The 12,598-nt window shown below is 38.7% G+C and overlaps 1 protein-coding gene across 1 annotated transcript in view; it reads right to left on the bottom strand.

The window, feature by feature from the left end:
* Nucleotides 1-12,598, bottom strand: part of LOC126106411 (gephyrin) — a 123,154-nt gene that overhangs the window by 27,636 nt on the left and 82,920 nt on the right. Inside the window, exons 8-9 of the mRNA XM_049912688.1 lie at nucleotides 5,090-5,251; nucleotides 3,080-3,241 (exon numbers count right to left, since the gene is read on the bottom strand). Coding sequence (XP_049768645.1) covers nucleotides 3,080-3,241; nucleotides 5,090-5,251 — 324 coding nt within the window. The remainder of the gene's footprint in view (nucleotides 1-3,079; nucleotides 3,242-5,089; nucleotides 5,252-12,598) is intronic.

Here is a 12,598-nt window from a genome sequence, read left to right as displayed (position 1 = left end):
CCCCATCAGTAACACAGGCTTTTAATACAAAAATACTTTCTTTTAATGTAGCCCCCCCCCCCCCTCCTTTTTTTTTTCAAACTTATACAACTGGTAGTAAGGCTCATTTATGTGCTGCATTTTCAGCTGTTTTTACCAAGATCTGAACAAAGGGGGTAAAAAACAGACAAAACATCTGATATGCTTACCTTACTATTAATAATTAAGCATAAGTGTGACATATCCAAACACAGGAACTGCAATAGCTTTGAAACGATTGAAAAGCACGCCACAAACAAAATAAGAGTCAAGTGAAGTGTACCCCCACTCTAACTCAGACAGCTATGTGCATGTGTGAAACTGGCAGCTTGGCAGCATCAGAAAAAATTTTCCAGGTAGATTCTGGCTGCTTTCTCTCACTGCTTATACACCAAACAGCCATAGTACACGACACCGAGCTGGTCCCACCAAATGCAGAGCATGATCTTGGAGCTGTGAATATTCGTTTTGGCCGTGGATGTGGAAGCATGGCCGGGATATCCCCATGATTTTTTGCGTTTAGGGTTATCATAATGAAACCATTTTTCATTCCCGGTCACAATGCAATACAGAAATCCCTTTCATTTTTGCCTCTGAAGCAACTGTTCACAAACACATAAATACCATTCAATGTCCCTCAGTTTCAGCTCACACGGGACCCAAGTTCCTCCTTTCTGAATCATGCCCATAGCCTTGAGACGTTTTGAAATTACTCGCTGTGTCACTCCCACTAATTGTGCCAATTCTTCTCAAGTTTGACATGAATCTTCACTCAGCAATGTCTCCAATTCTGCATCTTTCGAAACATTCTCTCTTCCACCACTATGCCGGTCTACAACGTTAAAATTACCATTCTTGAAGCATCGAAACCACTCACAACACGTTCTTCCACTAACAGTAGTGTCCTTACCATACATGCTTGAGAGCTTTCGATAAGACTCAGCTGCTGTTTTCTTCATATTGAGACAGAACAGTAACACCTCCCGCAAATGACGAGAATTAGACATTTTCAATCAAGAACAATTTTATGATGCAGAGACAAATCGACTAATGTTTTAATGAACTTATGTTGACCATGGTCCAAGCTAACTGCCTGACGTCTGTGCTCTGTTTCTTTCGACCGCTACTTACCGTTGTCGCCACCTACCGGCAAACGGTGAAAGCAAAGTTGTACACCATGTATTGCAAAGAGAAAAGGTATACCTGGGGAGAGAAAGACAGATAGCAACAGCTTGTAGCTGGGTGTTCAATGAATTGGTTTGTCTATGAATGTTGTCCCGAATGAGTATCATGAGTCTCCTGTGAGCTGAAGTTTCTTCCTCAGAAGGAAAGTCAAAATGTATTGGAGTGAAGTGTAAGAAGTCAAACCAGTCTTGAGGGCACAATTTCTTTTCTTGGAGGGATAAAACAAAAATTGGAACTGTGATTGCAATAGCAGCTATAAGTCTGTCCTGTGTGGTTTTATGCTAAGAATGTTCAATTGGAGAACAGCCATATTACGTGATAGAAGTTATTATAAGGAGCAATTACTTTGGTAGCTGCCAAGTGCCAGATTTCAGCTGCATACTACTACAGGGTTCTTAGGCTGGAGGATCCTGTTCTATTATTTCTTCAGGGAAACCAGTAATCTCACTGGGTCAGTAGCTGACTCCAGGGTGCAGAATCAGTTGGTGATTTGCATTAGTGAAATGAAGGTCGGCTAGACAGAGGTGCCATGTGGTGTCAAAGTTGTGAGAAGGGGAGAATGTTTGTCTTTGTTCAACTTCTTGGTACCTTTGCGTTTGTCATACATGGACTCAGACATTTGCTGACTTGAGGTGCACAAAAGTTACCTCAGGAATATTCCGACTTGAATTTCCATTCTTCTGGTTGTGTCACAAGTGATTTTACTGGTGTGGGCGAAGCCGTTTCGGTGTGTTGAACAGCTGTAGTGGCTGGATGTGATGACGTCACCATAACACTAGGCAATTTCACAACCACAGCACTGAACTGGAAGGCGCAGGTCAGCGTGATCTTATCTTTTGTGGTCGTGATGTAAAAACAATGGTACTGTAACTGCCAGATAGTGGTATGGAAGGCTTCAAGCTAGCTAACATTCTGCGAGTAACATTGAGGGCCGTACCTTTTCATTCATCTGGATCTCAAGGATGGCTCGCTCATCAAGATACACGGGGGTTTCACTGGATGAAGCGGCATGGTTGCCAGTGCATCTGCTGCATCCTACAAATGCCCTGTGTACCTTGATGAGTGAGCTGTTCATGAGATCCAGGTGAAGGAAAAGGTACCCATCAATGTTGATGCAGTGGGAGAGGGAAGTGGGCAATCTCTCTCATCCTTGCCCCAGGTTAAAGATTTGGCTGCATTTTCATGGGAAATGTGAGTGTTGTTATAACGCCGACATTGGTAGCATTGCGTTGGGTTCAGTATGTAGAGTCCAACACTGGTAACTTCATAGCCTGCCTTGATCTTTGACAGCAGTAGCCTGCCTTGATCTTTGACAGCAGCTCCACTCGATCAAACATTAAGAAAAGGGAGCAGGTAGGCACTAATTCTGCATCATCCCTCTTCATAACCCACTGGATGGCAGTTACGCCCTAATTATGTTGTATATCACCCTCCTTCATACCATCAAGCAGCTTACTATATATGACACCATGTGAAGCATTCAGTGTTTGATGAGACTCTACATGGAATGTAGCTTTAAGCGGTTTTTGGACTCGAAAGGTACTGTCTGCCTCTAGAAGCAAAATTCCATTGAATAAGCAAGGGCAGGACTTTAGTGGGCCTCCGATTGTAGCCACACATTTCAGAATGACAAACAGGTTCACTGTAGAAAAGTTCTGACCTCCTTCTGCATGTGGGCGTTAATACACCACAATTGCCATCATTTCCAATGATTACCAAAACTGTTACAGCTTTTTTATATACCCATCAGGACTCATTATTAATACTAAACAAATTATGAAAAATAAAGTAAATATCAAGTAATACAATGGGAATAATGCATGCTTGTGAATATGAATACACTGAAAATGAAGATCATATAAAGTACTGTAGTTACCCTGGTTTCATAAAAACTCTTCCAAAGTGTATGGTGGCACCAAGGTCATTTATGAGCACATCTTTCAGCATGTCACGTTCACCCATTGAGACACTGCCTGTTGAAATCACCACGTCAGCCATCTCCAATGCTGCGGTCAACCTCTCCAGCATCGAGTCGGGGCTGCATATGAAAAGAAGTGTCACTTTATGTATCCTGTGTCTTTGTTTGTTTCATAACTACATTTATTATCTTAAAAAAGAAGAGTTCTATAAAAACAGTTTGAGAGCCAAATGCAATGTACTTCATAAAATAACATACAGAGGAGAAAGGGAGCAAAAGTTATTTTTTTATGTAGAAAAAAGAGGGAGAGGGAGAGGGAGAGGGAGAGGAAGAGGGAGAGGGAGAGGGAGAGGGAGAGTAGATTTCTCAGGGTTTTAAACATTGACAGATTGACAGCCATGCTTTAAACAACTTTCTTTTTAATTATTTACATGTTACACTTAATAATGATGGTATGACCAAGAATGCACGTAGGTACCGTTTCCTTAATAAACATTATCTGAATATGGTTGTCTATCGACCACAACCATACTGAAATTTTACGTTTCCTTTTTTGAAGTGGTATTGAGCTCCTGTATTTATGTTCAGTATTGACAACAACATAGCCCAATAAAACTGTCCACAAACACTACTCAACAATGATGCTTTTACATGAAGAAAAATACACAAGGTTTATGGATTTTGGTATGCTGAATTCGAAAATGACAATTTTTGTTTTTTAGCTCCTTTTTTGCTATATGAAGTTTGTTATGGCCTAACTTCTATTCTTTAGCTCTCATTTTCTTGTCATACCAGGAATGTCACAGAAATCACACGTGAATGCTGTGATTCACACAGTTGTAAGATACACACATTATAATGTGAGGCAACAAACTTGATCACATCTTCATATATATCAATTGGGGAATACACACTCCACACAATATTACGTCAGTGTTTTGTTTCTAGCTAACATAATCTGAGATTGCTTTCCTTCTGGAGTGCTCCACTGTGTATTGTGACTTGACTTTTACAATAGTTTCTGATTTATTACGCAGTATCAAAACTGGTGTTATGACCCTGCTGAGGTCAACAACTTCCAAACCTGAGACAACTACATTTTTGTCATTCTAATATTCAGCACACTAAAATCCATGTAAATCAACAATTCTGGCCTTTGTAAAAAAAAAAAAAGGTTAAAATTTATTGTCTAGTGTAATTTGTGAACATGGTATAGAGTGGGATAACAAAGCACTATATGAAGGGAGAAGACAGAAAAGAGTTAACCGAAGATGGAGACAATGAAACAGAAGTATAGAGAGCAGAAGAGCTTACTTCAACTTGCAAAATCAAAACACCTGTACGAAAGTGGATATCAGTGTGGTAGTGCAGCCACTGGAGAGAAGTATCCGATTGCACCAAATGGTGAAGCCAGCAACCATATTTCTCCTGACATGCTACAGCCACCCGGCAAGTTTGCAACAGCTTGGGGCTACAAAACTGTAATACTGAAATGTGGAATTAATTGCATTTTAAGAGTTGAATATTACAGATTTTTGGAAAAGTTAAATGTTTGTTTGATAGAGGAGAATGAGGGCTTTCAAACAAGCTGTGTCACTCTTGAAACAAACAGTTATTAATCTCTTCATTTGTGTGGCCATATTGTCCATAGCTGCTTTACAATTCCTGAGGGTATTTTCGTTCTGTCATTGCAACTACAAGAAAATGCGTGTTTTTCACCAGACACATTTCGCTTTACTGAGGTAAACCATCACCAGTGATCTGTAATTAAAGATATTTATAATTTGATTTGTTTTTAAGATTGAAATACAGTCCATTAACAATACGTTGCTTTTTACTTGTGGTGATTTCTGCTTGTAGACAAGAAACCATGCAAGAATTACAATAAGTAAAAAGCAACATACTGTTAATGAATTGTTTTTCAATCTTATGCATAAAACATGCACGCAGCCTATGGAATGCGCTTACTTGTCTCTCGCAATGCCAGCATCGTAGGTGTCACCGAAGCCCTGCTCGGCCAGCAGGGACAGCAGTGTCAGCTTGTTGCTGTCTCGGATGCGGCCAGGGCACAGCGGCTTGTCAGGTTCCTGCAGCTCGTCTCCCGTGGAGAGCACCGCTACTTTAGGTAACCTGAAAAATAGCAGTACCATCGACACTAGTATCTTACACCGACAAACACACATGCAAAGTACAGGGTGGCAGGTACTGTATCTATCAAATTCAAATGACAGCAGACAAATAGTGAATACGAGTACTAATTTCATGCAGTTATCACATCAAGCATATAAATTGTCAATTTATAGTGTGCAATTCCTTTCAGGAGACCTCCCAACACCTTAAAAATAACTTCCTCTAAATTAACCCCACTTGTCTAGCTGCACTGCTGAAAACATCACGAGAAGGTTTCCATACCACACCTTCATACACCCTGCAAAATGGCACTTATATCGTGGCATACGGCAACCTTAAGTTCATCACCTGTCTGCAAACAAATGGCAAAGACGCTTTCTTTCAAATAACCACAAAGTACGTAAGTGAAGTGGGATATCACGAGGCTTGGAAATGTTTGTCAGAGTATAGCCACACTCTGGTGTACTGTGTGAGCCATTGCACTGTCCTGCTAAACCCAAACCCTCTCACCTGCAATTCCGAAATGAGGATATATTAAAATATTTTGCAGTACTGGAAAGAATCCCTGTCACTACAGGTGCAGCATCATCCTCAAGAAAATAGAAACCAGTAACCTCACATGTGCCATCAGCACACCATACAACAACTTTTAGGCTCACCTGGAGTTTTTCATTTAAATGCCGTTGATTTTCCTGACACCCTGATGGTTTTCTCATCAATAAATCCAGTCACAAAAAAGTTTCCTTTATCGGACATTAGTAGCTATCGTAGCAACAATGATTCTCAGTTCATCATTGCAAGAATGTCAGTGAAAGTTGGGATTTTGTTTTGTTCATCAATGTCTCTCAACTCGTGGCCCACTTGTCATTTATACAGGCAAAACTTTGAATTACCAATTAAGCAGCCCGACATAAGTCGTGAAAGTTGCAACATTTGCGCATGTCACTGTGCTGAATGTCTGGGACTGTTTTGATTGATACGCGGGCACTTGTTCAGGTTATCATATGTTTGAACACTTTTTTCCCAGCCTGCTTGGTGACTGTTGGTTCAAAACATTATCAGCCTCCTTGGCAGAGCCATTTCAGATAAAGGCTTTCACTGCCACAATTCCTGTCTGCAAAGACCACTGCTCCATGGCAAACCAATTGCTTGATTTCCCTCCATTCAGCAATGTATGCACATGCAGAATTCAATGCATGTTTGGTCAGTGTTACCAACTGCAGCTGTTAGATCCTAAATGCATCACTCAGTATTTGTGAATTTTTTTCTCTGCATGCCATGCCATAGTTTCTTTCTTCTTTTTTTGTTTTTCATACCATTGCATTATTTGGTTTCTTCCTTGGGAAAAGTGGATTTGGGAGGGTGGGGTGGTGTACGTAAGTGAGAATGAGCAGTCACATGCAGTAATTATCATTATTATAATTTACTGTTTACAAGCATTACTCAGTTCATATAACGTTTGAACAAATTTCCCCATTTTCTAATTGACAGATGGAAAGTAGTAGTAACACATCAAACACAATAAAAACAAAAACGCTGCATGGAAAACATTTTAAACATAGTCAAATTCCTTCTCTCAAATAACTCTCTCTTCCCATCTATTGATTGTGCAAATTGTGCACACAAATTACTGGTACAATCCATTGTTGTTACTATTTTCAGTACACACTGGCTAATTTTCATACACTCCGAAAACTAATGAATACAGAGATGTCATCACCATAACCACAACTACCTCCAAAGCTTTGTGACAAACACAACAACATTCTCTTCAAAACAGCTCTTTTGAGATCACACATGCCTGATACCCAGTAATGTCCTCCACTTTTTCCCCCTGGATCATCTGCTTCTTCTCCATGCCTTTGAACACACATTTTCTTAGAAGACATGTCTTGGGGACGAAGCTTAACAATGTGGACCATCTCCACTTGCTGTAATTCGATTCCTAGTGTAAATTAACAGCTTTTTTTCTCTCCTTTTTAATTTACTTTTCGATTATAATTACTCAGCAAAGAGCAAATACCAAAATAGCTCCACAGGCTAAAATTTTCAAATTCTTGTTATTCAGACAGAAATTTAGAGTTTGCTGATTCCTATGATTTACTTTTGACAAGGAATTATTATTCCACAAAAGCATTTGATTTTTAAATTTCATAGTACCATGTGCTTTAAAAAAAACTTGATCCCACTAATAATCTTTCACTGGATCTACACTGACAATATGCTATTTTGAAGAAGGAAAAAAACATTAGGTAAATGTATTGAAAGACTGACAGACATGTTACTTTTTATTTAAGGCACAACCACGTAATATGATAGCAATCATAATCAGTTTCAGTCATAAATAGGTTGTCTTCAGATTTAATGTATTATAAACAGCATGGGCATCAGTGCAAAGTTCAAAGCTTATCGTGGCAAAGATAAAGCTGTGTTGCCCAACAATTTCTATGCAAAATAGATCACAGAACAAACACTGAGACATATCATCACACGCAGAAATATGGAAATGTGCAAATGGTGGTAGTGAGAGAACAACATTCTCCGTGACTGCAACCAAGAAGCACCTTTCAGCCAATCCCAAGAAAATGCAAAAATTGCCAAAAAATCATTAAATGAAGTTGAAATAATTTCTAAGAAACATAATCCAACTCTCTTGAATCAATTCCCAGTGGCAGAGAGTGTGTTTATATGAAACTTGGTAGCAGATTAAAACTGTGTGCCGGACTGCAGCACTAACCTGGGAACCTTTGCCATTCATAGCAAGTGTTTTACCTACTGAGGTACCTAAGCCTGACTCCCAACTCAACTTCATTGTTTTGCTTCCATGAGAACATTGTCTCCTACCTTCCAAATTTCACAGCATTTCTCCTGCAAAACCTGGAAGACTAGCACTCCTGGAAAAAAGGATATTGCAGACACATGGCTCAGCCACAGCCTAGGTGCATGTTTGCAAAATGAATTTTTACTGTACAGCAGAGTGGTTTAAGTCATCCAGGAAGTTTCATATCAGCAAACATCGTTGTGCAGCGTGAAAATTCATTCTGCAAAAAAATCCCCAGGCTACGGCCAAACCATTGTTTTCATGTTTTTGGATGATGACATGTTACAGACTGGTGAGACATATTTCAATATTTCAACAAGCACTTGAAAATATTTGTAAAGCTGAAATCACAACTGTGTAAAATAAATGAGCTATTAATAGTCAAATAGCAGAAATTCCTTTAAAAAACCATTGTGCCTTTCCCCAAGGAGGGGTAGTCCTGCAAGTTACACAGAAGAACTACTGTGAAGTTTGGAGGTTGGAGATGACATACTGGTGGCAATAAAGCTGAGGATGGGTCGTGAGTGGAGCTCAGTCACAACAGTTGGTAAAGCTTCTGCCTGTGAAACGCACAAGTCTCATGTTCATGTCACGGTCCCGCAAACAATTTAAATCTGCCAAGACGTTTCAAAATCCAACTGTTGGCAATTGTAATGGAGTCTTGCACAATGTGTTGGTCCAGGGTAAGAGTGATTGAATCTAGGGACACAACATTTATATGAAGCCAACTTGCACAGATCTCTCTCTCTCTCTCTCTCTCTCTCTCTCTCTCTCTCTCTCTCTCTCTCTCTCTTTCTTTCTCTCCAGTCTCACAGTTGTCGCCATCCAGTTCAGTGTGAAGGGATTCTTCATACCTTGGTTCATAGGGCCTATGTAATTTCAGACCATGAAAGTTTGTCAGCCGAGTTAGGCCACCTTGAACTCACCTTCTGCCGAATGGTTAAAGAGAAAGAAAGACCAGGCATTGTGCTGTCGGCCGATCGCAAATTAATGAGGTGGTAGCTAATCTACAGCATTTTTCCTTTACACAGGTAGTATTTCCGACAGGATTGGTCATACTCTGTGGGAACAAGGGCTGAAGTGTGTTTTTCAAGCACCATCTAAAATTAGAGCACTTTAGTGACTGGAAAGGATGAACTTAGTGTGCAATAAGAAAGGTTTTATCATATTCCTTGCAGCTGTAGCATGTCCATATACTGGTCAGACCATCAGGAGAATGGACAACCAATGCATAGAACACAAGCAGCACACACTCTTACAACAGCTGAGCAAATCTGTAACTGCAGAACATTGCCTTGGTACCAGTTTCCTATAGGGTGTAACTTCCAACTATTGGGAAAGTATTCTGAAACTTGTTCGCACATTGCAAATTCATTTAACATCAGCTATACTAGGTATAGATACGGTCTACTGGCGACCCATGTACATTTGTGCTGGGCAGGGACTTGAACCCAGATTTCCTGTTTATCACGAGCAGTCATCTCAACAAGTAAAGCTATCCACCCATGCTACCCGGACTACCCAAACCTCCCTGCATCATACACAAATAAGTTTCATGTATTTAATAGAGCTGTGGATCATCAGCAATGTCTGTTCCTTATGATATGCAAAATAAAATGTATAACATTAAAAAAGTAGTAACATATGGGCTGGCTGCATGGCATAAAGGACAAACTTCAAGTGCAGAAATCGTGCGTTCAAATGTTGTCAGATGCTTTACATTCTGTTTATTTTTAAATCTTTATTGACATGACTTTGATAATTATTTTTATTCAATTACTTGGTTTAAATGTAATTTTTTATTTCTATTCCATTCTCTCATCATTTTAATCACTTCAACTTTCTCTCTTGGTCTCATTTTTTCTTTATATCGTTCTTTTTTTACTAGGAATTTTTGTTAATGTGAATTTAATTATATTTATTTTTTATGGCACTTAAATATGCCAATTTATTGGTTCAAAAACAAAAGATGAAATAATACATTTATATTGACTGCACTATTGTGTCAAAAAGGTATTTTTCACTACAAGGTGTCCATGTTTTTATGGTAATCATCATACAAACATGTAAAACATAGCCAAAATTCTTCTCACATTGTGGAAAAAATAACGTAGATGAAGATTTAGACAAAAGAAGGAGCTATAAGTAAAATGAAATTCAAGCAAAATGAGAATTAGAAATAATGAATGCAATAAGATGGCCAAAAAGCAGGATGATGAATCGAAAGAAATTAAATCAAAATTAATACATAAAATTAATTAAAATCACATAAACAAAGATTTCAACCATAAAAAGAATGATAAGAAGAAAATGAGACAAATGAAGATGTTGATATTATGAATAAAAGGGCATGACAAAGGAACAGAAATCAAAAAATTACATTTAAATGAATTGATTGAATGAAAATGATGAGCAAAGTCATCTCAATGAAGACTCAAAAATAAATTAAATTTAAAGCTTCTGACGACATGCAAACTCTTGACCTGCATGCGAAGGCCTCACCCTATCCATTAAGCCAAGCAATTAGTCCACACAATGTTACTTTTTAATGCTATTGAGTGTCATGCAAAATTCCAATTTTTTTTTTTTCAATAAACGTCGAATTATCCTGTTCTGCTGCCTGAAAATCAAAGATAACATCCTGACTTCTGTTTTTCTGTCAACAAAAACTCACAAAACTTCATAACAACGGAAGAGGAAGACTGAATCATTCCTAAAATACCCCAAAACAATATTAAATAATGGAAAATCTGGGATGAAGTTACAACAGTATGGTCTACCAACTTAGCTACAATCATTGTGTGACATTCTATGTGGACAAGGCCACTAACAAGCTTTCTGTCATCAAGAATGGCCACTGCCACACTATGACTAAGAGACACCTGGACCATACAGTTGCCAAGCAGGTCATGCAACTTGGTGTGCTCCGCTTCTAAGACTGCTTCACAGCTCGTCACCCATATTCTTCCCATCAGCACCAGCTTTAATCAGCGAATCCTCCATTCCCATAACGCCTCCTGGCCTCAACCTTCCTTAGTTCCTGTCTGCCACCTGCCTCTATCACCTTCCCTACTCCCACTCTAATCTCACCCACACCTTCTGTCTTCCCAGCACATCTACATAACACTTTCCCCTTCTATGTTTCTCTCATCTCATCCCCCCTCCCCCTCCCCCCCCCCCTCTCTCTCTCTCTCTCTCTCTCTCTCTCTCTCTCTCTCTCTCTCTCTCAGAACAGCCTCTCAATGCTGTATCTAGCAGCCAATCATTCCGTCCCTGCCACAGCCCCGATGTTTCACAGGCAGCACTACAGCATCTTCCCCTACTCTCAACCTGCTTTCCCCCCTGACTCCCTGCCCCACATCTCTTCTGTACATCCACTACCCACCCTGCCGAGAACACTGTTCACATCAGTCCGGCCTGAGTGGCTAGAGATGACAGATTTCATGTGTTTGAGAGTTGTGTGTTATAATGTAACTGATCGAGACTCAAATACTGAAGTTTACAATACATCTCATTATTAATCATTGCGATACACAACTATTAACATATAACACAATACGCAGTCTACAATATATTACTCAATACATAATATCTTTTATTATGTTCTCTTATATTTAGATTTGTGTTTATTCCTCTCACAGTTACTATTCTTTGTCTTATATTATTTGGAATAATTAAATGTGCTGTAAATGCCAAGTTAGTAATGCTGTTTCATTGTCAAAAATATAAGTTTGAAATTTCATGTAAGCACATTTCTATTTTGTTAAAATGATAATTTCTAATCCAGAATGCTGTTTCACTAAAGCAGTACTGTTTTGTAAAATTAATGAATAGAAAGTTATAGAAAAAGCACTTAGTAACATCGAGTATGATTACTGAAATTGTAAAAAAGTTCTGTAGATAATGTCTTTAATGTGGTTCATAAAAAATTAGATGCACCAAATAATGTGATTACAACTACAACCTTCTGTAAATGGTATCAATTAAAATAATTAAATACTTTTGCACTAAGTTGTACAGTAATGTTAAAGAGACTTATTTTGCAACATTTAACACAGTAACTGTGAAACTGAGAAAACTGTTATTTGGAAACATATTTATATTAGTTCTTGACCTTGATGTCACAGGTGAAATTATTTGTGTTAATTGTTTTTCACTGAAATTAACACAGAAAGCACAGTCTAATAATACTTAGAGTTATTTATATTGTAGTAGTTTTAGTGGTAGTGGTGGTAGTAGTAGTAGTAGTAGTAGCAGCAGCAGCAATATTTAAGGGACCACGGCTGTGACTTCGTAGTGAGTTAGTTGTACAGAGAACAGTTTAAGGTCAGATCAGTTTTCTGTGAGCCCATTTTCAGATAATGACTAGTTGTAATGTTCCAAAGCTACAAATAAATCACAAATGTTGGGAAAGAGAAATAGTTGTTGTAAAGTCATTCATTAAATCGTAAGAATGCAACACAATTCCAAGACATTCACCCATACACTCTCTGCAGTAAAGGAATAAAATGTGTTGAATCGATTTT

This window comes from Schistocerca cancellata, chromosome 10, assembly GCF_023864275.1.
Source record: "Schistocerca cancellata isolate TAMUIC-IGC-003103 chromosome 10, iqSchCanc2.1, whole genome shotgun sequence".
NCBI classification, from domain to species: Eukaryota; Metazoa; Arthropoda; class Insecta; order Orthoptera; family Acrididae; genus Schistocerca; species Schistocerca cancellata.
Note: the sequence above shows the minus strand (reverse complement) of the source record. Positions and strands in the feature narration are given on the sequence as shown.